This window comes from Maniola jurtina, chromosome 13 (genome assembly GCF_905333055.1).
Source record: "Maniola jurtina chromosome 13, ilManJurt1.1, whole genome shotgun sequence".
Classification (NCBI taxonomy): Eukaryota; Metazoa; Arthropoda; class Insecta; order Lepidoptera; family Nymphalidae; genus Maniola; species Maniola jurtina.
The window spans coordinates 3,813,613-3,836,273 of record NC_060041.1 but is presented as its reverse complement, the minus strand read 5'-3'; the positions used below and the strand labels follow the sequence as shown (position 1 = coordinate 3,836,273).

Below are 22,661 nucleotides of genomic sequence, written 5' to 3'. Positions count from 1 at the left end.
TCATCCACTATAATAATTTACAGTCTTAATTTAATCACAATATAAAAGTATAAAAAAAAACATTACTTAGAAGATCGGTTATTAAAAATACAACCTGGAATGGTTCTAGGAATTTTGATTAGTGAATAATAATATAAGTAGGAAAAATTACTTTTGTAAATAGATTCTAAATGAAGGACATAAAGACCCTAGCACTAAACTTTGACCGCTATATTACAATTATAATGTGATGAACACAATTATTTTAAGCATTGAAGACTTTAAGTACTTTACTTAGTGGTTACTATACATGGTACATACTGTACGGGAGCTGTGGCTGTGTGCTCGACCGTAGCAATAGGGAAATTTCCCAACCGAGCGGTGTCGTGCTCGGTAGCGCCAGCTGGGCCGACGGTAGTACGTTGAATCTTCTATGTAATAAATAAAATATACATAGGTCAATAAAATAAATCGTAGGTTAATTCCTAACTTCCAAAGTTACTATATATTTATACAGTCATTTATTTTACTATAAATAGTATTATATAGTTACATAAATATGTAAATTAATTTCATACACTTTTTGATATGATAAATTATTATTTAAAGCGATAAAATTTTTATAAATAGTATTTAGATTCCAATAAAATTAGTTATTAATATAGGTAATTGTTGAGATCGAAGACTTAATAATAAAGCTTGCACTAAGATGATACATTTGCAAATTGTGCTTGTGGGGTAACAGCTCAACCGCTAGCATAGATCTTTTAACGCAAGGCACTGAGATAGCCTCTTGAAGACGGTCATAGGAAAAATTTATCCCCCAAAATTATTTCCCAATTCTTACATCCTCCATCCACACGACGAAATGCTGGAGTATCGTTAGTAGTATTTAGTATCATAATACAGTGTTACCAGAACGCTACGAAAAACGAAGACAGGTGATAATATTGATGATGACTGATTACCATTAAAAAAAAACTACGAAAAAAATTCTAAAACCTGTTTTTAAAGTTCACAATCTATTGCAAATAAAACATCTGACTGACGCTAGAGATCAACGAGCGTTCGGTAAATAGATCACTCGACGTCAATACCGCGTCGTAGATGGGGTTCGCGAGTTTTGCACGCTATACAATGCTAGCTTTAATAATATTAAATCACTAAAACTACAAGATAAGGCAAATGGTTATTTATTGGATTGTGTTAAGGTAGTATAATAATAACGCAAAGTTTTTGTTAGCGTTCTGGTTACATCCAGTATAATGAATACGTGCACACTAATAGTCATAGTGGTTTGGCCTATAGAAGTTTTCCATGCGCGCTCCGGTTGGTCGGTGGTCGCGCTAGACCGCAACACCACAGCAATGCATCTTCAGCTTCATTTGTTCCCATAGTATATCTGCGGGCAGTGCTCGATGAGCGCCTGCAGCGCGCGGATCTCGGCGGCCAAGTCCGAGATGGCGGGCGGCGTGGCCACCAACGTTGGCGCAAACACCGTGCTGAGGTTGTGTGCCGACATTTTGTTCACGTCCGCTTGTTGTGACACCCTGCATCGACATTATTAATCTTATTTTTTTAAAGGTTTTTAAAAGGAAACTTCTGTATGTGAGTTAGGGAAGAGTTGAAATTTAAAGTATTAAAGCATGGGGGAAAATTATATAAATGAAATGAAATACTGAAACATGACACCGAACGGAAACGGAAGTTCCTCTTATTGGAGAGAACTTTCTTAAATCGTGTTGCGCGAACATTTAACAAAATTAGGTACTTTTCTTGTGAACATATTGAGCAAAAGTATGGGTTACAAAAATAAAACATAAATTGTGTTTACTACTTAGGTTTGGCGTGCGGAACTTTCGTTTGCAACCAAAAAATTCGTTACAAGGCAAACTAATAGTTCTAATTCGGTTGTACATTAAAATAACTAATTTGACAGGTCTGAAATAGATCTATCGTCCATAATTTCTCGTAGGGAACATTGAAACACCATTACTTAATATTATTATCCTTATTAGAGGACCTACCTATGCAAATGCTGCACCATATACTGCAGGCAGTTGAAATGCGCGGGCGGCAACATGTCCAGACACTCGCGCAACAGCGACACTTGCCGCGATGTCGTCTTCATTTCTGCGACAATTAACACAAATACCACATATAGTGCAAACTGTGGAATCAACTATCTCTGCGGTGTTCCCATTAGATTACAACATGGGGTTATTCAAGGGGTGGACCTACAAATTCCTAAAAGGCCGACAACGCATTGACGGTTCCTCTGGTACTGCAAATGTTCATGGGCGGCAGTAATCACTTAACACGAGGTGACCCGCCTGCTCATTTGCTCGCTATTTTTATTTTAAAAAAACATTTTGAGAACGCTGTTATGTCAAAAGTGCTTATTTTAGTCCCTATTTTTAGGCTAAATCGCATCGCAATTATTTGCATAAATATATTATTTATCAGTCGCATCGGCAAAATTTGTTTGCGCAACCTAACGCCGCCCCCGTCTAAAATCCCGTACATCAATGAAATACAGATCTTATTACTTGCCATTAAGGTTTTAAATACAAGAACAACAGAAACTCGTACTATACCGCTCATAATTCGAGCATACAAAACAAAACAGACATGCGCTATGATTATTGTCTGAGATATTTTCGCGCCATTCAAAAATAAGGTTTCTGCGCAGGTACATCGGCGAAACTTAAAAAAGTGGTAGTACTGTATCATATTATAATATTATAGATAGATTTTTAAAACATCATCAAAAATGTTCGTAGTTCAACATGTATTGACTTTTCCACTGCATTTACAATATGGAAATTGGAGGGCGATAACAGCGCCAGAGCAGTTGACAGCTCGAGACGCCGAGAGCAGTCAGCGTATGACTTGCAGCTGATCTACAGTAAGTAGATACTCACGGATAGCGTTAACCAGGTGCGGGTGGACCTCGTAAGTGATGAGCGGGACGGGCAGTAAGCGAAGGTATAATTTGAGGGTACCCGCGATTACGTTGATGTTGCTGTACACGCTTAAATCCGCCGCCTCACCATCTGTCATACAGTAAAAGCACTCAGGACGATAGCCATTATAGTCATAAATTACAAATTTTGCGATGAAGGTGATAGTTTATTTCACTTCTCCACGAAAGAGAGGCAAAATTACTATGTCACACTAATATTATATAGGTGAAAGTTTGTGTGTATGTATGTGTGTGTGTGTATGTTTGTTACTCCTTCACGCAAAAACTACTGGACGGATTTGGCTGAAATTTGGAATGGAGATAGATAATATCCTGGATTAGCACATAGGCTACTTTTCATCCCGGAAAATCAAAGAGTTCTCACGGGATTTCGATAAACCTAAATCCACGCGTACAAAGTCGCGGGCGTCAGCTAGTAAATAATAAAGATGTTATGTATTAGAGTAATCTCGCACTGCGAAATTTCACCGCGCAATAATTTTCCCTGCAGAATTCTGTGTCACAGAAAGAGTGACCTTTAGAAAGCGCTTTCGGCTTTGTAGAGCGTTGTCTCTGTCACTCATTCGGTCTCAATTCTCAACGATAGAGACAACGCTTTACGAAATCGCTATCTCTTTCTAAGGTCGATGTTCAATGTTTCCTATCGGGTACAGTACAATATTTTCTACAAACCTTTGTCAAAAGCCAGTTTCAACGCCTCAATCTCATCAGCAAACCCAGAAACCCTGTAGATGCCCTCAGAGTCCATTCCTCTCGCTTCGATTTCATTGACACACTTCCTTACGACAAAAGGCAATGTGCTGGAGTGGGCGTTCAACAGAGTCGTTAAATCTATGCCAAACACTCCTCTTAGCTTTTTTAGGTCTGGTAAACAGTGGTTAGGGACCACGTCTGAGCATTTTGAATGTGCTATGAAACCGCAATCTGTAAGATAAAACAAAGTAATATGAACTCCTTTCTTGCATATAAAAATATAGTGACAATTTATGCAGGAGGATACGTTCGTCCCGTCCGTTTTGTAGTTATCCAATCAAGTTCAAGAAATTCTCCCGTGATCTTAACTCTAACCTTAACTGAATGTGTGCGTGCGCGTAATATAAGCACAATAAGCAAAAGTATCATTAAAAATGCACGTAAAAATCTATGGCTATACTTTAGTATGTACCTGTGCCAAGTTGAATGGGCCGCTAGTATTTTTTTAAATGATAAAACGAATGAATTACCTTCGCATTTAACACCTTGCGCGGTGAAGCCCCACAGAAAGTTAGCACACAGCTCACACCAGTTAAGACCCTTGAATGTATGCACTTTGAAATTATGTGACTTTAAGTATTTGTACAATAATGGGCTGTCTTCAATGGGCGTGAGGTCTAAAGGCTTTTTTATGTCGGTCTCAATCTCTAAGATTTGATTGTCATTCCTGTTAATAGGACTGGCGTTTTTTGGTGCCCTGGTGAAATGAAACAATCTGTTAGTGACTTAGGACAAGACATTTTCACGTGCAATCAAATCGCGTTTTACGAACGCACGTTGACAGCGCTGCTAAGATGCCAATGTATGCAACTGAATCGCAAATGCATTGCTAATGTATCCAACTGGCTGCAATCGTATCGCACTCGCAGCGCGTTTTAGTTGCACCTGCCGTGCTTCACCTGATTCTTTACGATATTCAATTGCACGTGAAAATGTCGTTGTGTGTAAGGACAATGAAAAGTTTCAATGATGTTTGATGAGTATGACTAAAGCCAAGGACAAATCTGGTCAAATCCCGTTTTACGAACGCACGTTGACAGCGCTGCTAAGACATTGCCAATGTATGCAACTGTATCGCAACAGCATTGCTAATGTATCCAACTGGCTGCAATTGTATCGCACTCGCAGCGCGTTTTTTGCACCAACCGCGCTTCACCTGATTTTATATCTATGTTCAATTGCACGTGAAAATGTCGCTGTGTGTAAGGACAATGAAAATGTAAGGACTAAAGCCAAGGACAAATCTTGTCAAATCCCGTTTCACGAACGCACGTTGACAGCGCTGCTAAGACATTGCCAATGTATGCAACTGTATCGCAACAGCATTGCTAATGTATCCAACTGGCTGCAATTGTATCGCACTCGCAGCGCGTTTTTGCACCTGCCGCGCTTCACCTGATTTTATATCGATGTTCAATTGCACGTTAAAATATCATTGTGTGTAAACGCAATTAAAAGTTAATGATGTTTGATGAGTATGACTAAAGCCAAGGACACAAGTGTAAATTAAAAATTTATAACACCCCCAACAAGTGAAGGTTACAGTAACTAGAAAAGAGCTGATAACTTTCAAACGGCTGAACCGATTTTCTTGGATTATAACTAAAAACACTTCCAATCAAGTCACCTTATAAACAAAAAAAAAAACTAAATTAAAATCGGTTCATTAGTTTTAGAGCTACGATGCCACAGACAGATACACACGTCAAACTTATAACACCCCTCTTTTTGGATCGGGGGTTAAAAATATAGAGAAAATTGCAAACTTAAAACGCTCGCTTTATCCCTAGCATTAAAATTATATCTGAATACAGTTTCAGGTCTACTTGCACCAGGATTGAGCAAACGCTGAGAAGAAGCTGACTGCTGATTTATTAATCAAATAAATAATATATTTCATGCATTATACTTATAAATAAACGTTTTAATATTAAGGTCTCAACACACTTGAGCTGCGCTGCGCAACGCGACGCGACAAATATAATTTATATGACGCAGCGCAGCATATACAGTTTGTATGAGTTCATATGGAGCAAGGCGCTGCCCGTCGCGCAGCGCAGCGCAAATCCTTTTGATCCTTTAGAGTTAAAAATGCTTGTTAACTAACTAACTAACTCAGTTAATGTACTTACTGATGAATTTCAGTCAAAGTATTTTTTAATTTCCGTCTATTCAGTGTTACATACGGGCTCTCCGTATAGTTTGTGCGTGAGTTGATCATTTCCAATATATGGTGCGCCTTCAATTCCATATGACAGATGATAAGTCCATCTGCTACCAAATCATAAATACTGTCATACCTCTTTTCCTTTATGTAGTGTGTACCATCGTAGTATAACTTATAGTGATGTATTCTATCATTGAACCTGCAAACACGTTTGGATTTTTAGGGCTCCGTACCTGAAGGCTGACACAGGACCCTATTACTAAGACTCTGCTGTCTGTCTATCCATTTGTCCATATGTCAGTCAGTGGGCTGTATCTCGTAAACCGTAATGGGAAGAGAGTTGAAATTTTCACATAATGTGTACTTCTATTGCTGCTATAACAACAAGTATTAACAATTTTAGTATGGCCACCAAGAAAATAAAGTGTCATTTCTTATACAATGGTACGAAACCTTTTGTGTGCGAGTCCGACTCGCACTTGGTAGATTTTTTGTTCTATAAATCTACTATTTGATATTACATGTACATCATTTGACATGTCATATGATTTATCAATCACGCTGTATTTAAGAGGGGTCTCTCCGTCACTTGCTCCATACAAACGTAGTTCGTCTCTCATTGGAATACTAGCCAATCATACTCAATAGAATTTTGTAGAAACGTTCCGAGAAGTAATATCTATGCCTGTGGTTTTCCAGATTTCCATTAAAATATTTGGTTTCAAAGTTACACAGTCTTAAAAATTCACATACAAATCTTTGAGCCCTGTAATTTTAAAACTACATATTTTTAGAAATATCTCAAACACCACAGGCACAGATAATAGTTTTTAGAATATGTCTGCAAAATTTCATGGACTTTGTTTGCTTAATATTCAAATGAAATTGGGACTACAATTGTATGGAGTAAATGACGGAGAGAGCCCTGTTAACTATGAATATTACCTCCAAGTTAATGTGTAAAAATCATTGCATTCATTGCCTTTTCTGATTAAAAAGGCTCCGTTGGGTTCACCATCCAGAAACAAAGCTGCTTCTCTGTGTCCCATCACTCCGTGATACTCTTTTCCGTAAAACTCAGGTCTGTCCGGACAATTCTCGCAGATTAGACGCTTTGGCACCGGCGCCTCCATTTGGATACGATAAACTAAGAAGAATTGACAATAATTAGCTGTTACCCAAAAATTCTACAGGGGATTAGTTTTTCTGTGGGATTTCAATATTTGGCCTGGATAATACCCCTATGTTAGCCTCCAAAACATAAGCTATCTCTGTCGTGATATCACCATCGGTTCAGAGCTCTATCTCTAAAGAGATGACCAACAGACCGACATACAAAGATAATTAATAGACACTTTCTAATTTAGAATATGTAAGTACCTACTATTGTTCTAGCGAAGATTAGTTGGAAGGAAATCTACAACGGGAAATAAGTTTCGAAACAAGCATTCACTTACGTTCAGGTTTCCATATATTTTTTAAGTTATCCATGGTTTAGTTAAGGTGGTTGTACTTTTTTGAATAAGTATTACTTTTAACCTTATTGTCAAGGTGCACATAAAATAAGGAAACTATTGAGCCATACTCTGCAAATAAACGAGAAAACGTCATAATCAGATTATTATTTCGTAAACAACACAAATCAAACAAACACCGGAAACATTATTACAATTTTCTGAAATTCCATTCTACAATAAACATAAACGTCTGTCAACAAACGTAACGTCACCACAGACCAATAACATAATATAGTTTTTTTTTCTCTCTCGTCTGGCTTTACACTGATTAGCCAATGTCAAGTTTGTAGTTATAATTACAAGTTAGGGAAACTATATGTATATGAACTTCGTCTGTGCCGGCGCCCGCTAACATACGCGCGGCGCCTCTTTAGAGCGCTTCCCAGTTAGTTCCACCACCAATAAAGACAAAAACTGACCATTTTTAACAAAAAACACTCCAAAAAGGCACAACACGCGCGCCATCAAACGCGACCACAGACGAAGTCCCAACATATAGGATAACGTCACGCTCGAAAAATGCATTGACACTTGAAAGAGACACTGACAGATTAGGCAGTAACCCATCAACATCGATTTATACAGGAATCGATATTTTGAAGAATCGAAATCGATTCTTACTAGGTGTGAAATATTAAAATATTCTAACCAACTGATTCTTTGTGACTATTGTTACACAAAAGTATTATTCTGCATGGGCATGTAATTCTGTATCTAAGAGCTGAAGAATTATTCGACATTATAGATTTTTTGTTGAAAAGTAGCTTAGGTAGCAAATAGAAATAGGTTTGAACAGCTTGCGTGTGGTTACGTGTTATAAAGAACTACATACTTATTATTGTAAAAAAAAAACAATCTGGATGCCTTCACCTATTTGACAGTGCTAAACAAACTTTAGTGGTCACGTCAAAGCTCAATTTATTTGATTAAGCGGTATGCAGTTTATAAACATCTGACGTAAGAATGTTATAACTTAATCACCCTTAGAAATAGAAAGTTTTTTATTAAAATACTAGCTAATGCTCGCGACTTAGCTCGCGTGTATTAGGTTTTTAAAAAACCCGTGGGAACTTTTTGATTTTTCACGATAAAAATTAGCCTATGTAACTTTCCGCTAGACCTATGCAAAAAAATCATATCGATCCATTGCGCCGTTGCGACGTGATTGAAGGTCAAACCAACAAACCAATAAACCAACAAAAATCACATTTTCCGATTTATAATACGGGTAGGGATACTAGTGCCTTTGTAGCTGCTTTCCAGTGCTTTCCCTCTGAGAAGAACCAGCAAGAAACTCGGCAGTTGCTCTTAAGTAGTTAAAACCTTATTTAATATTTTTTAGTCTTGTAAATCAACGAATGATTCGCATTATTTTTAAATGGCTAAGCGATTCTGTTACTATATATCGAATTTTTCTAATAAATTGAGGCCGTATACACTTCATCGTATTCGTGAAAACACAATTTCGAAGTTGACGTCATAGTCATACCTACAAAATCATTACAAAATCCACTCCTTTGACTCGTATCGCATCGTACCTAATATACGAATCAAATTGAGTGCACTGTATAATGTGCAATGTGCACTTATAATAAAATTGTTAGTGCACATTTAATTAATTATGACGGCCACTTTGAATCGTAATTTTACGAATAGGAATGAGTGTGCAAACGCCATAAAATTGATCACGGAAAACTATAAAAATAAATAAACGACAAAGATTAAAAATATTTAATACTTCCATGATGCGGGTAATTTCCATTTTCATTGGCATTGATATTGGACGATGATAATGAAACTGTATAAATGGATGGACCTTCGGAACTCTTCCGAAAAGAATATTTATCACTTCGCGCTAGATTGAAGGCTCTTTATGATGGATAGGATGGATTTATAGGGGTAGAGAACTAGAGACTAGAGATATATCACTTCTATGATTAAAAAAACAGAGAGAACTTTTGGAGATATAGGTAAGTAAAACTTCTCAGAATTTAATTAGCACACAGTTCTTGAGATCTGAGTTGAGTGGAAATCATTGATCATGCGTATCTGAATTTCCTTAAGAATCTCTACTAAATAAGTACCATAATATTGTAGGAAGGAGAATAGTTTAAAGCCCTCTACTACCGGCAGGAGTAGATATGGATCCGATGCTCCCAGATTGTGGCAAATCGGCCCTGGGTCGTGTGTAGGGACCACTCTAGATTACTCCAATCTAGGTGCCTCCTAAATCGGCCCTGCCGCAGTGTCGTGAGTAGAAGCTTTAACAGAAATTCAAATTAAGCATTCTACTCACGACACTGCGGCAGAGCCGATTAAAAGTGAAAAGGTGGGGAGAATTCTAGATTGCCTCCTAAACATGTCGTGTGTAGGATCATATTTCTAGATAGGATCCTAAATCGCCTATCTACTTATAAAAGATATGCATCTGATATTTCCTAGATTGTGGCAACCCATATTAAGAGAGTAGGGACCACCCCAGATTGCTCCAATCTAGCTGCCTCTTAAATCGGCGCTACCGCAGTGTCGTGAGTAGAATGCTCAATCTAGCTGCCTCTTAAATCGGCGCTACCGCAGTGTCGTGAGTAGAATGCTCAATCTAGCTGCCTCTTAAATCGGCGCTACCGCAGTGTCGTGAGTAGAATGCTCAATCTAGCTGCCTCTTAAATCGGCGCTACCGCAGTGTCGTGAGTAGAATGCTCAATCTAGCTGCCTCTTAAATCGGCACTACCGCAGTGTCGTGAGTAGAATGCTCAATCTAGCTGCCTCTTAAATCGGCGCTACCGCAGTGTCGTGAGTAGAATGCTCAATCTAGCTGCCTCTTAAATCGGCGCTACCGCAGTGTCGTGAGTAGAATGCTCAATCTAGCTGCCTCTTAAATCGGTCCTACCCGACTAACGACACTGCGGCAGGGCCGATTAAGGAGGCAGCTAGATCAATGGAGCAATCTGGGGTGGTCCCTACACATATGCGTCTGCCGCTCAGTTCATTGAACGTGACCCGACACGACATGTTTAGGAGGCAATCTAGGATCGCTTGGCGCCACGGTCTGTATATGAATGTTGTTAGTAGCAAGTCAACCTAGACCTATTTTAACTAAACGCATTATCGTTCATCTTACCCCATGCTGATATAATGTATGCAAGGATAAACCACCAGCGGGACATTGTTTTACCTAAGGTGCAATTTTGTTAAAAACTACTAAACCGTTATTATCCCTTTCTAAAGTTCGATGTACAATATTTCCTACCAAGCACTGTAATAACTAATAATAATATGTAGGCATAGCCCGAACAAAGTCGGAGCGAATTTTCAGTACTAATCGGATATCAGATATAAGTTGATAAAAAATAACTCAATTTATAATCATTTATAGATCAATCATAGATTTGATAGAAAATGTGGGTCACAGGACACATATTTGATAACTAGTTAATATCTTAGCTGTAATAGACAGCTAACTAATAAAACGTTGACAAAAGATAACTAAACGCTTCAGCGTCCGCTGCATAAAGGGCACAACCTTAAACGCTGAAGGTGTATAAAAAGAAAACGTTGAAAACATTACATAGTTATATTATTGAAGCCATCCAGTAGTGTCTAACACCTAGGAGAAATAAAATGGCTCTTAAATATATTACAGTGTTATTTACCATTAGTTTGATTCACAGTGGTCAGTGTTGGATGCTCAACGATATTACGCCGAGGAGAATCCAAGATTATCAAGAGAATTATCTTGATAATTCTCTCGAAATAGATTATGGACATTTAACTCCAGAAGAATTGGCAAGGCTTAAATTCAGCTTAATCTATCCAGGTTAATGTTTATTAAGTTTTAGTTAAGCGGTGACAGCCTAGTGGGGTCCGGGGTTCGATCCAGCGGGCACGCAATTCTATCTTTTCGGTGTTATGTCCGTTTTAAACCGAATAAATCACTTGCTTTAACGGTAAAGGAAAACATCGTGAGGAAACCTGCATGCCTGAGAGTTCTCCATAGTGTTCTCAATAGTGTGTGAAGTCTGCCAATCTACACTTGATCAGCTTGGTAGACTCTGGCCTAAACCCTTCTCATTCTGAGAGGAGACCCGTGCTCAGTAGTAGGCTGGCGACGGGTTGGTGATGATGATGATGATGATGATACAATTTTGGTTCTTGTTGTCAAAGTCAAGGACAATAAATGTAGACTGTATACATAAGTAGTAACCAATAGTGTAGCTGTATATAAATGTGCTATGTGTTATTATTTAATGTTAACTAATACGACAACGTAGGTCAATGGCAGTATCATCCTCACAGGTTTATATAAAAACCTTTACTTGAAAGGGTCCAGTTTAAGAAATTAGACCTAGTAAGGATTATAACTCACAAATTAGTCGATACTAGAGCTAATTTCTTAAAATGTGTGAACTTGCTGTTTGTTGGTGTACCGAAAAATAGTAAATAAATTGAGCGTAGCGAAAAAATTGTAAGTCTATGAAATAAATAAATAAATATTAGTATAATAGTTATCTAATTATAAACGTTCGTTTCTCATCAATTGAACGAAACCAGTATTGAAATGCAGAAGTTTAGTTTTTACCAACATTTTTTTATGTAAGTATGGTTAAAACTTTTTATTAAGTTATCGAGGAAAGAAAGTTGAGGAGTTCCAGCCTGCATCTCAGTTAATAGGTATTCAACAAATCTTCAAGATGAAACTTAGGTACCTGACAGTATAACTATATAACTATTGAAAAGTAGATGCATAATAATAGTTTTTGCTTAAGATTTGGAGTTATGGAGTACCTAAATATTCATTCGTTTGTGCTCTATATCGATAATAGTGCTCCCTCTAAAAATTTATATTCTCCTTAAAATTTTCTGTTTAATATGTGAGTAAAGAAATCGACCAATCACAGTTTTATTATAATAAATAGTGTCTAAGCAGATTCTTAATCTTGGTAGAGTCATGAATACGTAAAGTGTAACTTGAAAATTGATTCGATTGGTTGATGAATGGTGGGTGCAAGCGATTGGTTGGTCAGTCGGCGAGGGTGCACGCAATTAATCGATTAGTTGGCCTTTATTTCTCGCATTTGCCAATTTTCCGCACCCGCTCAGTATGTAAGTTGTTTTCCGAGCACTATTATAGTTTGCACCACAAAACACAAATGACAGGTTACAGAAAAGAAAACCAACAAAAATGTTTATACCAAAAGGCGGTCTTATTGCTAAATATCGACATATACTTATATCTCACAATAAAGAGGTTCACAGGAGACAGTTCACAATATCGCGAGATAGATTATAATCTAACCGTATTTACAAATTCACGGTGACATAATATATAATAAACATAAATACTAATAGCGTAATAGCTAAATAAACTATATCAGTACCTAATTATTTTGCGATAGGCTCGGGATTAGCTAGTAAATCAAATAGGTACGAGATTATTATTTTTCATTATGACTATCCTCAACATTCAGGAACAAAGTGGTGTGGACCGGGAAACGTGGCAGAAAACTACGACGACCTGGGACCATCGCAAGAGGCCGACGCGTGCTGCAGGGACCACGATAACTGCCCCGACTACATCGCAGCTGGCGAGTCTAAGCACAATCTCACCAACAAAACTTTTTTCACAAGGTATGGGTTATGGCTTTTCTAGCCACGACAACGCATTGGGGGACTACCTTACCAAGGTCTCTACGTACCTCTGATCCGAATCCGAGAATTCTCGATCAAGAAGTATTACCTATCTACTATTTATATGAGGGATCGTTCAATGGGGGTTCAAGTGTACTTAAATTGTTAAAATTCGGCAGCCACAGTTTATTTATGGCGATTGCAAAATCAGCCCATAAACAAAATAAACAAAATCAAGTTCTGCCGTTCCGGCAGTCCCTCCCGCATCTCGCCCCTGTCATCTCGCATTGTTGCTCTTCTGGCTAACTGTAATATGTTGTGTTTATGGAGAACTCCTCATGAGGTATGTTGGTTCCTCCTCACGATGTTTTCCTTCTAACTCTGAAATGTTAGAGAAGCGTGCACGGGATCTAACCTCCCGTCTTCGAGACCGATATCTTAACCACTAGGCTATCACCCCTATTCCGTTGTGCGACTGCATGATAGGTTATCTCTTGTTAACTGTGCTATTTACCAGTAGGTAAGTTAACATTGAAATAACTTCCTCGAATCATTGAATTAACTCGGAAGTATTTCGACTAGGTAGGCATATATATGCCAGTAAATAAAGACCTAGGTCTAACAACAGGTTAGGTTGCTCTTCCACTAGAGATATGCTACTTAGGATGAATAGCGTCATTTTCTATGCTTAGGTTACTCTGGCAGGGCGGTTGAGGGGTCGTTATGGTCGTTATTTACACCACGAGAACAAAGGTGTCGGACTATTTTGTCTCTTTTTATTTGACTACGACAAAGCCAAAACGAAGGGATATGATTTTAGTAGTTTGTGTATGTGTGTAGGTTTGTATTTTTGTCTGTCACCGTAGCGCCTAAACTATTCAGCTGATTTTGATAAGTGAGGTGTCAATCGATTCGTTATTATTATCCGGATGACATACTAGTCTATATTTTATACGACAAAAATCAACCTCACTGATGTTACATCCAAAACAGTGGAAGTATCCAAAAAAATTTATTTTGCTATTGTAACGAGCAGGATTTTTTTTATAGTCTTTATTTTAAGGAGTTTTTTCCTTTCGAAATATGTCACTCCGTAAGGCATCTATATTTATTAAACCACCTACTTTCGTAAGGCCTTCTTGTATATCCGTAACAGAGCCCTAACCTCATCTGACAGAGGTTGGGATAGGGCGCCGTTACAGTAGCCAATCTGGCGAAGCATCGTGTGAATACCTCCCATCTCTCCACCTCGTTACGAACACATTCCACTAATAAGTGGTGTACGTCCTCCGGTCTATCACAATCGGGGCAGTTAGGTGATACGACTTTTATCATTAAGAAACCAAAATTTAGCGGAATTGTGTCCGGAACGAATGCGCATTAATACATTTAATGCGCATTAAATGCACAGAATCCTTTCTTTTTAAAGAACAGTTGCTAACCCAAGTTGTAAGAGGCTCCAACTGAATCGTACGATACCAGATACCTTTGTCTCTCGAACGTCGGTCAAAGTATTCATTCCATACCTTATCTCTTAACATATTTGTACAGTCTGTATAAAAAGGAAGTACTTGTGAAAAATCTCCTTCGTACGTTGCTATATCAGCGAGCTGGTCCGCCTTATCATTTCCGTGTATGCCTATGTGAAATGGAATCCACTGAATTTTTATATTTTTATTTTGAGACCTGAGTTTTAGAATTATTTTTATAAATTCGTAAGCCCTCGAAAAGTCGACTGAGCATCTAGCAAGATGTTGAAGCACGCTTTTAGAGTCGGTTAAAATCACAAAATCAAATGATATAAGACTATAGGATAGAGCTTCTAAATACCAGCTTCAATTTGGAATTCGGACCCTATACAGCTACATACATATACAGCTGGGGATCAAACAAGGCTGCACCAGAATTACTCTGATTTTTCCACTCAGTTCGCGGGTAGTAATCGGCATTTAGTGCTGTTTAACTTTATATTATGCTCGCCCGTCTTCACTGTTCATACATACATACACGTGTAGAAACAAAAATTATACACTGTGCTAATAGTAATCTCAAGATTCTTGAGGAAACTCATAAAAGTCATGTAATTAAGTTTTTATCATAATAAATTGACAGAAACGACTAACAATATGAAGGAAGGACGTAATTTGTATCCCGTATAACTCTACTAATTGCCTATGTTGATTAAATATGTGCTCACCTAAGGTGAATACTTTACATTGACCTCTAGGCATACTACGCTGATCTGAATTCTGAAACTGAGGCATATGGCTAAGCATTGTACGAAAACAGATCACAGCCGGGTTTGTCGTATTCCTTATATTATATTCCGTAGGTAGTATTATAGTCCGTACTGTGCTAGGAGTAGGTATGAACCACAGGTATGAACATAGTGCAAAGGGTGAGTTTGAACCTCCAATCTTTCAGATTTCAGTCCGTTCCTTTAACCGTTGAGCTATTGAGTATTTAGCTAATTAAGATAATGAATATTTTAACAGAAATCTGGAAAACCGCAGACATAGATATTAGTTTCTAGAATATGTCTGCACATGGACTTTGGTTGCTTAATATTCAAATGAAATTGGAACTACGATTGTATGAAACGAGTGACGGAGAGAGCCCTCTTAAGAGGGGTTGGGAATTTTGCAAACATATTCTAGAAACTAATATCTATGTCTTTGGTTTTCCAGATTTCTGTTAAAATATTCGGTTTCAAAGTTACGCGGTCTTAAAAATTTTCATACAAATCTTTGAGCCCCCGTAATTTTAAAACTACATATTTTTAGAAAAATCTAAAACACCACAGACACAGATATTAGTTTCTAGAATATGTCTGCAAAATTTCATGGACTTTGGTTGCTTCATATTCAAATGAAATTGGAACTACGTTTGTATGAAGCGAGTGACGGAGAGACCCGTCTTAAACCTCAAATGTTGTGTCATTGTGTGTTATCATTTATCATTTCATGTATAATTATGTTTCTTTTTATAACTTGTTATTTTTTAACCTACCTGATAAAGAGATCGTTTACATGGTGTAGAAACCTTAACATTGCCCTTATCAGTAATCACTTATTATATCATTATACAGGGTGTAACCAAAACGCTAGCAAAAACTTAGCGTTATTATTGTATTATCTTAACACAATCCAATACCAATAACCATTTGCCTTATCTTGTAGTTTTAGTGATTTTGTATTTTTCAAACCCGCATTGTATAGCGTGAAAAACTCGGGTCAATGCCCCACCTACGTGGGGCATTGACCAGAGACCAGAAATTAATTAAAGTATCGACTATTCTCACAAATTAGTCGATACTTTAATTAATTTTTTAAACTGGGCCTTTTCAAGTAAAGATTTTTATATAAACCTGTGAGGATGATACTGCCACTGTCGGAATCAGAATGCCATAAGCCTACGTTGTCGTATTAGTTTACAAATTGTGAAAAACCAAATTAAATTTGAATTTCGCGGGCAAGCCGGTCTCATGCCCCTTAACTAGTAGTCATCATCCCTATTACACCCTCTTTCTTGGTAATCTATATAAAATTTGAATACAACATAATATTTTTGAGTGATGTATTTTACAGGTTGCACTGCGATTGCGACGAGGACTTCCGCCAATGCTTGCAGAAAGCAGAGACGGAAACCTCGGCTACGATCGGCTACATGTACTTCAATGTGATTGGATCAAAGTGCTACAGAAATGATTACTTAATCACAGGCTGTAAAACAGGAGGAGGGTAAGTAGGGGTAACATTTAAAAGAGTAAAGTGCTTATGAGTAGTAAATTCTTCATATCCATACTTAATATTATAAATGCGAAAGTATGTCTATGTCTGTCTGCTAGCTTTTCACGGTCCGTCCGTTTAACGGGTTTTGACGAAAGGTACAGAGATAGCTTGCATTCCAGGGATGGACATAGGCTAGGTACTTTTCATCCCGCAAAATCAAATAATTTCCCCTATGATTTTTAAAAAGATATCCGTTTAACCAATTTCTACGAAATTTGGTATAGAGATAGCTTGCTTGCATCCCGGGGAACTAGCCTAAGTTACTTTTTATCCCGGAAAATCAAAGGGTTTCCATGGAACTTAAGTATAGAAAACCTAAATCTACAAGGGCGAAACCGCGGGAATCATCTAGTCACTTTGTATGTATAATAAATGTATAAAGCAATAATGTAGCAATAATAACCTACTTCGTTGCTAGACCCTGTATGTTTTTTCATAGCACTTCGACGGGGAAGGGTATATAAGAGCACAAAATACCTAAAAGTTTAGAGTGCGACCTTATTATTGCTTCTACGCGAAGCTGTACTTAGCTGCAAAATTTCATGGTGTTACCCACTAAATAGAACTGTCAGTAATTAGCCTACAGAAATTGGTTTAATGGCGCTCATTAAGGAGGCCTATGCCCAACAGTGGAAGGGAAGTATGTACACAGGATAATTCGGTGAAGAAGATGATGAGGATAATGATAAACAGTGATGTAAAGCAACAAATTCATATTTTTAAACATATTTTCAGATGGCTGAACACGAAATGCGTTGAATACGAATACGATACAAGCAGCGAGAAAACTTACCAGTGGTTTGACGTGCCCAGCTTTAACTCGGCTAGACGTAGCACGACGCTAGCACGTACTAGAATATTAAATTCAAGACGGTAGGAACAGTCAGTTAGTTTATCGGAATTAAAACAAAGACATTAGCAACATTCAAAGTCACAGATAATATAGAAATACAGTATCTGTAAGCATACAGGTGTTAGTTTTTAGTGTTCGAAGCTTAAAATACGTGTGATAATGTACATGTTATAAGTACCTAGTTGAAAGTACTGAATGTATTTTCATATTTTCAATCAAGCAAGCTGTTTCAATCTGGTCAAATCTCGCCGGGACAACAAAGTGATGTCCAATTTTTGTCGCAACGATAGATAAGGAAATAACCAGATAACGTCACCAGAACGCATTCACGTTGATATAATATGGCAGGACACAAGTAAGAGGACAGTATTGTGTAAATCCGATGTTTATTTTGAAATTCAGGACAAAGTTTACACTGAATTTCAGAGCTTATCAGGGTATTTATGTTTTCAAAATATATTTAATTTGTAAAAAAATTCAACTTTAATTCTTGATCTGCCCCACGTTGGGTGCCAAACAGTATTGTAACAGATGTCCGCTTCGTGGATGGGGATGGTCCAATATTTTCTTGATGAGAAAACTATGATGATGATGAAAATGAGAAAACTGCAGAAAAAGTTTGATTCGGCATTTATCCTACCAAAGAGCATCTCGTTTCAGCTGAAGTGAAATGTCCAGCATATTTTTTCGGTTGTTTTCCTCATCCTCCCCCTGGTTTAGAACAGCTACCAAAGCATAGCTGCTTGTCACGAAGACTCTTGGGTCTGAGGTGTTCGAGTTGCCTGAACAACCAGCGGCCCCACGTTGGGCGCCAAAATTGTAACGGTTGTCCGGTTCTTGGATGGGGACGGTCCAATATTTTTTTAAGTGTTAAAGGTATAGTTTTCCCGTTTGTACTAAGAATGTTATGTACTTAAATAGGTATTTAATCTGTTATAATGTTATTGTTAAAATATTTATTTGTATTGTTTGTGTTGTTAGGTATTTATTAATGGTTTGTATTCCTTGTGTGGAACAGTTTAAATGTAAAAATACATAAAATATTGATTTGTATTGGTTGTGTTTCTACTTCTTATTGGTTTGTATCCTTGTGTGGAATAATTTGGATATAAAAATACATAAAATAAAGAAGCGGCATTTGTATCGTTTATTTTATCGCAGCGTATTGGTACATTGTTAAAGGTTTATTTTATTATAGATGCCATAATTCATTAAGTATAATATACAACTCTTCATATTAAATTATGCATTCATGATTGCACGATTAATATACAATAATTATTTATATTTCGTATAAATAACCATACACATAGGTACATGTGATAAAAGATATGGATACAGATCGTACAGATTTATAACAATGTATAAACAAGTGAACAACTTGGAACGCTGTTAGACATAACACTAGAATATTTAATTATAGAAAACCTCAAATATTCAGGTTATACATTTTTAGGTAGATATGTAGCCTGGAGCATAGCTAACGTCCGTAATGGTAACGATTATGTACAACCGTTGTAACATATTATATGAATCGGGCTTTCCATGATGCGAGCGATGCGATCTGTTAATATTGCACGATAATAATAAAAAGTGGCGATTGTCTCTTAGTAACAATGTTTATACTGAACATTTTTTAACAATGAAAACCGCTATTTTATTCAAATGTATCGTGAAAAAGATTTGGAAAAAAATATGGTTTAACTTCTTATTTATTTCCCAACGTAAGTATAGTTACCTTACAATTTATACAGATATTGAAATCTTACGTTTATTTAGCACAAAATTTTAAAACCACGTTTCTACCGACTTAATCTTAAAAGAATTTTTTATCAAATGATCCTACAGTATTCAAATAGATTTTTAAGATTGTTACAAGAAAGTGACAGTTTAGATAATTAATTAATGGGTAACACCTAACAATTTTTTCTCAAATTTAAAAAATGTGCCTCGCATCGCTTGCAATGGTATCCGCCTCTTACAATTGTGGAATAAACAGCACGACTAAACATTTTAAATATGAATGGTTATTACTAAGAGAGCAAGCTAACTGTATTTATTTATACGTGAAAAGATTTAAATATTTAATGTCGTTGGATACAAAGTCATTATAAGGACTTAATAGAGAATCCCTTGTACGAAGTGAGCATTGAAATAGCCTACAGTTCAAGCAACCTTACCGAATATGTACAACAACGACTTTAGAAGTATTTTTTTAGTAAATGTACGCGATGCGGTAACCTTCATGCCTATCCTATTATTGCCAAGTCTAGATTGGCTGCAAGGACTCTGCAGGCTGTAGCATCGGGCAATTTTTGATAGTCTTAATAAAAGTTGAATTAAAAATAGGGTTAGGTTACCCTAACCCTATTTCTACTTAGATAATTATAGATTATCTTTTTGACTCATACTTATTTCATTTTCTCAATCCTTTGATTAATAAAACACGTCTCATTATAATCTTTATAAGGTTAACGGTTCTTTAAATTAAAATATATAATGTACTATAATATAATAATGATACATACAATAAATTGAAATATCTATTCCACTGAACATTTAAGTACAAATAGTTTTTATAATTTTTATGATAGTGTTTTTACCAACACTTCAAGGAAATTTCTAAATAATTTTTAAATAAATGTCAAATATTGCGAAAGAACACGCAGGTTCGATTCCTGCCGGTATTGCAATTTTGGATATGTATTTAAAAATTATATTTTACTTTAGTGATTAAAATAACAGAATCGTTAGTAAAAGTAAGGTAATCTGACGACTAGAATTCGATACCTGTATTCATGCACACGAGTCCTTTCGGCTAATCTAGATGAGGCTTAAAACCACTCGTTGCAAAGATATCCATTGCTATAACGATATTTTAGAATTACCTGACTCCAAATCAATCATCTAAGTTCTTACGCAAATTAGGATCATCTTGATTATCCTGAATATTAAAGGTATGGCTTGTGTAATACCAATAAGTTAACTTTAGAGTAAACTGGTTTTTGGAATCGACGTATGCACTAAACATTCTTACGATCAATATACGAAACGCAAAACGTCTGTCTGCGTTACTTAGGAACAAATGGTAGAACAGTTGGTCCGTATTTGCACTATTTTCAAGACTAATATCTACTATTATTGTCATTTAACCATTTTCCGCTTTCGATTTGAGTTATGAGTACGAAACTATGAAGTTTGAAACTATAACTAGGAAAGAGTAACTAGTAATTTATGAACTTTAAATAAAGGTTTGAACTGGACGAGCCACAATTTATTACTAAATACTAAGTTTGAAATGAGTTCAGCATAAAATTAATGCACTTGGTACATGAAAGTGAATTATTTGTATGATGCAGATTGCAAAACGAAATTTGATTTTTGGACCTTTTTTGACTCAAATTTTAAAATATGATATTTTGCAAGATTTCTAATGTTGACGCAATGGATATAAGGGTGCCTTATTGAAGTCTAAAATTAGGACAGACTTCAAATAGTTCAATTAGAAGAACTTCTATTTGAACTACTAAGACAGGTATATTATTATTTTAGGTATCGACAAATAAAGCAATGGTTATTTTGAAAGGAGTGGTTAAGACTTGGATGATCGTCGAGCAATAGTAATCAATATTTCTTGAAAAATATTAAAAAATTAAATTTAGATATTATTTAAAAAATTGTAGGGCTTCGTAAAAGATAATAATAGGTGTTTTATTATAATATGGTTTTTTTCAGCCATAAGATCCTAGTTCTGTACCCTAAAACGAATGTCTACTATTCTTTGTCGATTAATATTGCAAGATGATTTCTTTAGCATTATGCTTTGAAATATATTTTACAATAAATATAATTATATACGAATTTTAAAATAATAGAACTCTCATGCAAGCAGTCTTTTAGTGGCTCGATACATTTATGGCCTTGCAATAATTTATGTTCAAATTTTAGTTTATTTAGCAGAAGATAAGAAAAACTGTGATTTTAACATCACTTTAAACAAGTTTAAATCCGTCGTAGACGTAGCTATAGCATGATATAATATTATAACTTCCTGTGTGGACATATATTAAGATACATATCGCAGAAGGTATATCGTAAAATGATTTACTGACATTTATATTGATATAGGTACATATATATTATAGCTACCTCCGCGACGTTAAGGTGCATGGGACGGGTCTGCCCGCGAAATTCAAATTTAATTTGGTTTTTCGCAATTTGTAAATTAATACGACAAAGTAGGCTTGCGGCATTCTAATTCCGACAATGGCAGTGTCGTTTTCACAGGATTACATAAAAATCTATACTTAAAAGTGTTCAGTTTAAGAAATTAGTCAAAATAATCAGTATATGATATGAGTTACTCACAAAGTCGATACTATAACTAATTTCTTAAACTGGACCCTTTCAAGTAAAGATTTTTATATTAACCTGTGAGGATGATATTGGCGCAATTAAAGTACCATAAGCCTACTTTGTCGTATTAGTTTACAAATTGCGAAAAACCAAATTTGAATTTCGCGGGCAGACGCGTCCCATGGACCTTAAGAAGTTTACCTGTCATCTACTATGAGTTTGATGTGTTGTACCCACAGTTTCGTCTATAAAGATCATTAGTTTCTAAAAATATCTGACAAATCATCAATTATTATTATAAAAACAGCACGAAATGTGGCTTGGTTTATACAAAAATTGCTAGGTAGGTACAATACTTTAAGAGGGCTCTCTCCGTCACTCGTTTCCACTCGTTTCATACAATCGTAGTTCCAATTTCATTTGAATATTATGCAACCTAAGTCCATGAAATTTTGCAGACATATTCTAGAAACTAATATCTATGTCTGTGGTTTTCCAGATTTCTGTTTAAATATTCGGTTTCAAAGTTACGCGGTCTTAAAATTTTCATACAAATCTTGGAGCCCCTGTAATTTTAAAACTACATATTTTTAGAAAAATCTAAAACACCACAGACACAGATATTAGTTTC

At 36.3% G+C, this 22,661-nt stretch overlaps 2 protein-coding genes across 3 annotated transcripts; one reads left to right on the top strand and one right to left on the bottom strand.

Moving 5' to 3' along the window:
• Nucleotides 1-10: 10 nt before the first annotated feature.
• LOC123871413 (beta-chimaerin) lies at nt 11-7,614 on the bottom strand. Its single transcript, XM_045915197.1, has 9 exons — nt 7,555-7,614; nt 7,343-7,471; nt 6,831-7,032; nt 5,851-6,084; nt 4,189-4,415; nt 3,638-3,889; nt 2,904-3,035; nt 2,007-2,112; nt 11-1,529 (listed from the first exon to the last, which is right to left on the bottom strand). Exons 2-9 carry the CDS (start codon nt 7,374-7,376, stop codon nt 1,361-1,363), a joined length of 1,356 nt encoding a protein of 451 aa, XP_045771153.1. The 5' UTR covers nt 7,377-7,471; nt 7,555-7,614; the 3' UTR covers nt 11-1,360.
• Nucleotides 7,615-8,242: 628 nt separating this feature from the next.
• Nucleotides 8,243-18,238, top strand: LOC123871415 (phospholipase A2-like). Of its 2 annotated transcripts, XM_045915200.1 has the most exons (5): nt 8,243-8,359; nt 11,074-11,219; nt 12,871-13,030; nt 16,618-16,770; nt 17,557-18,238. In XM_045915200.1, exons 2-5 carry the CDS (start codon nt 11,087-11,089, stop codon nt 17,696-17,698), a joined length of 588 nt encoding a protein of 195 aa, XP_045771156.1. In that variant the 5' UTR covers nt 8,243-8,359; nt 11,074-11,086; the 3' UTR covers nt 17,699-18,238. The 2 variants fall into 2 exon arrangements, with proteins under 2 accessions (XP_045771156.1, XP_045771155.1); XM_045915199.1 differs by lacking the exon at nt 8,243-8,359 and having other exon boundaries at nt 10,988-11,219.
• Nucleotides 18,239-22,661: the final 4,423 nt, after the last annotated feature.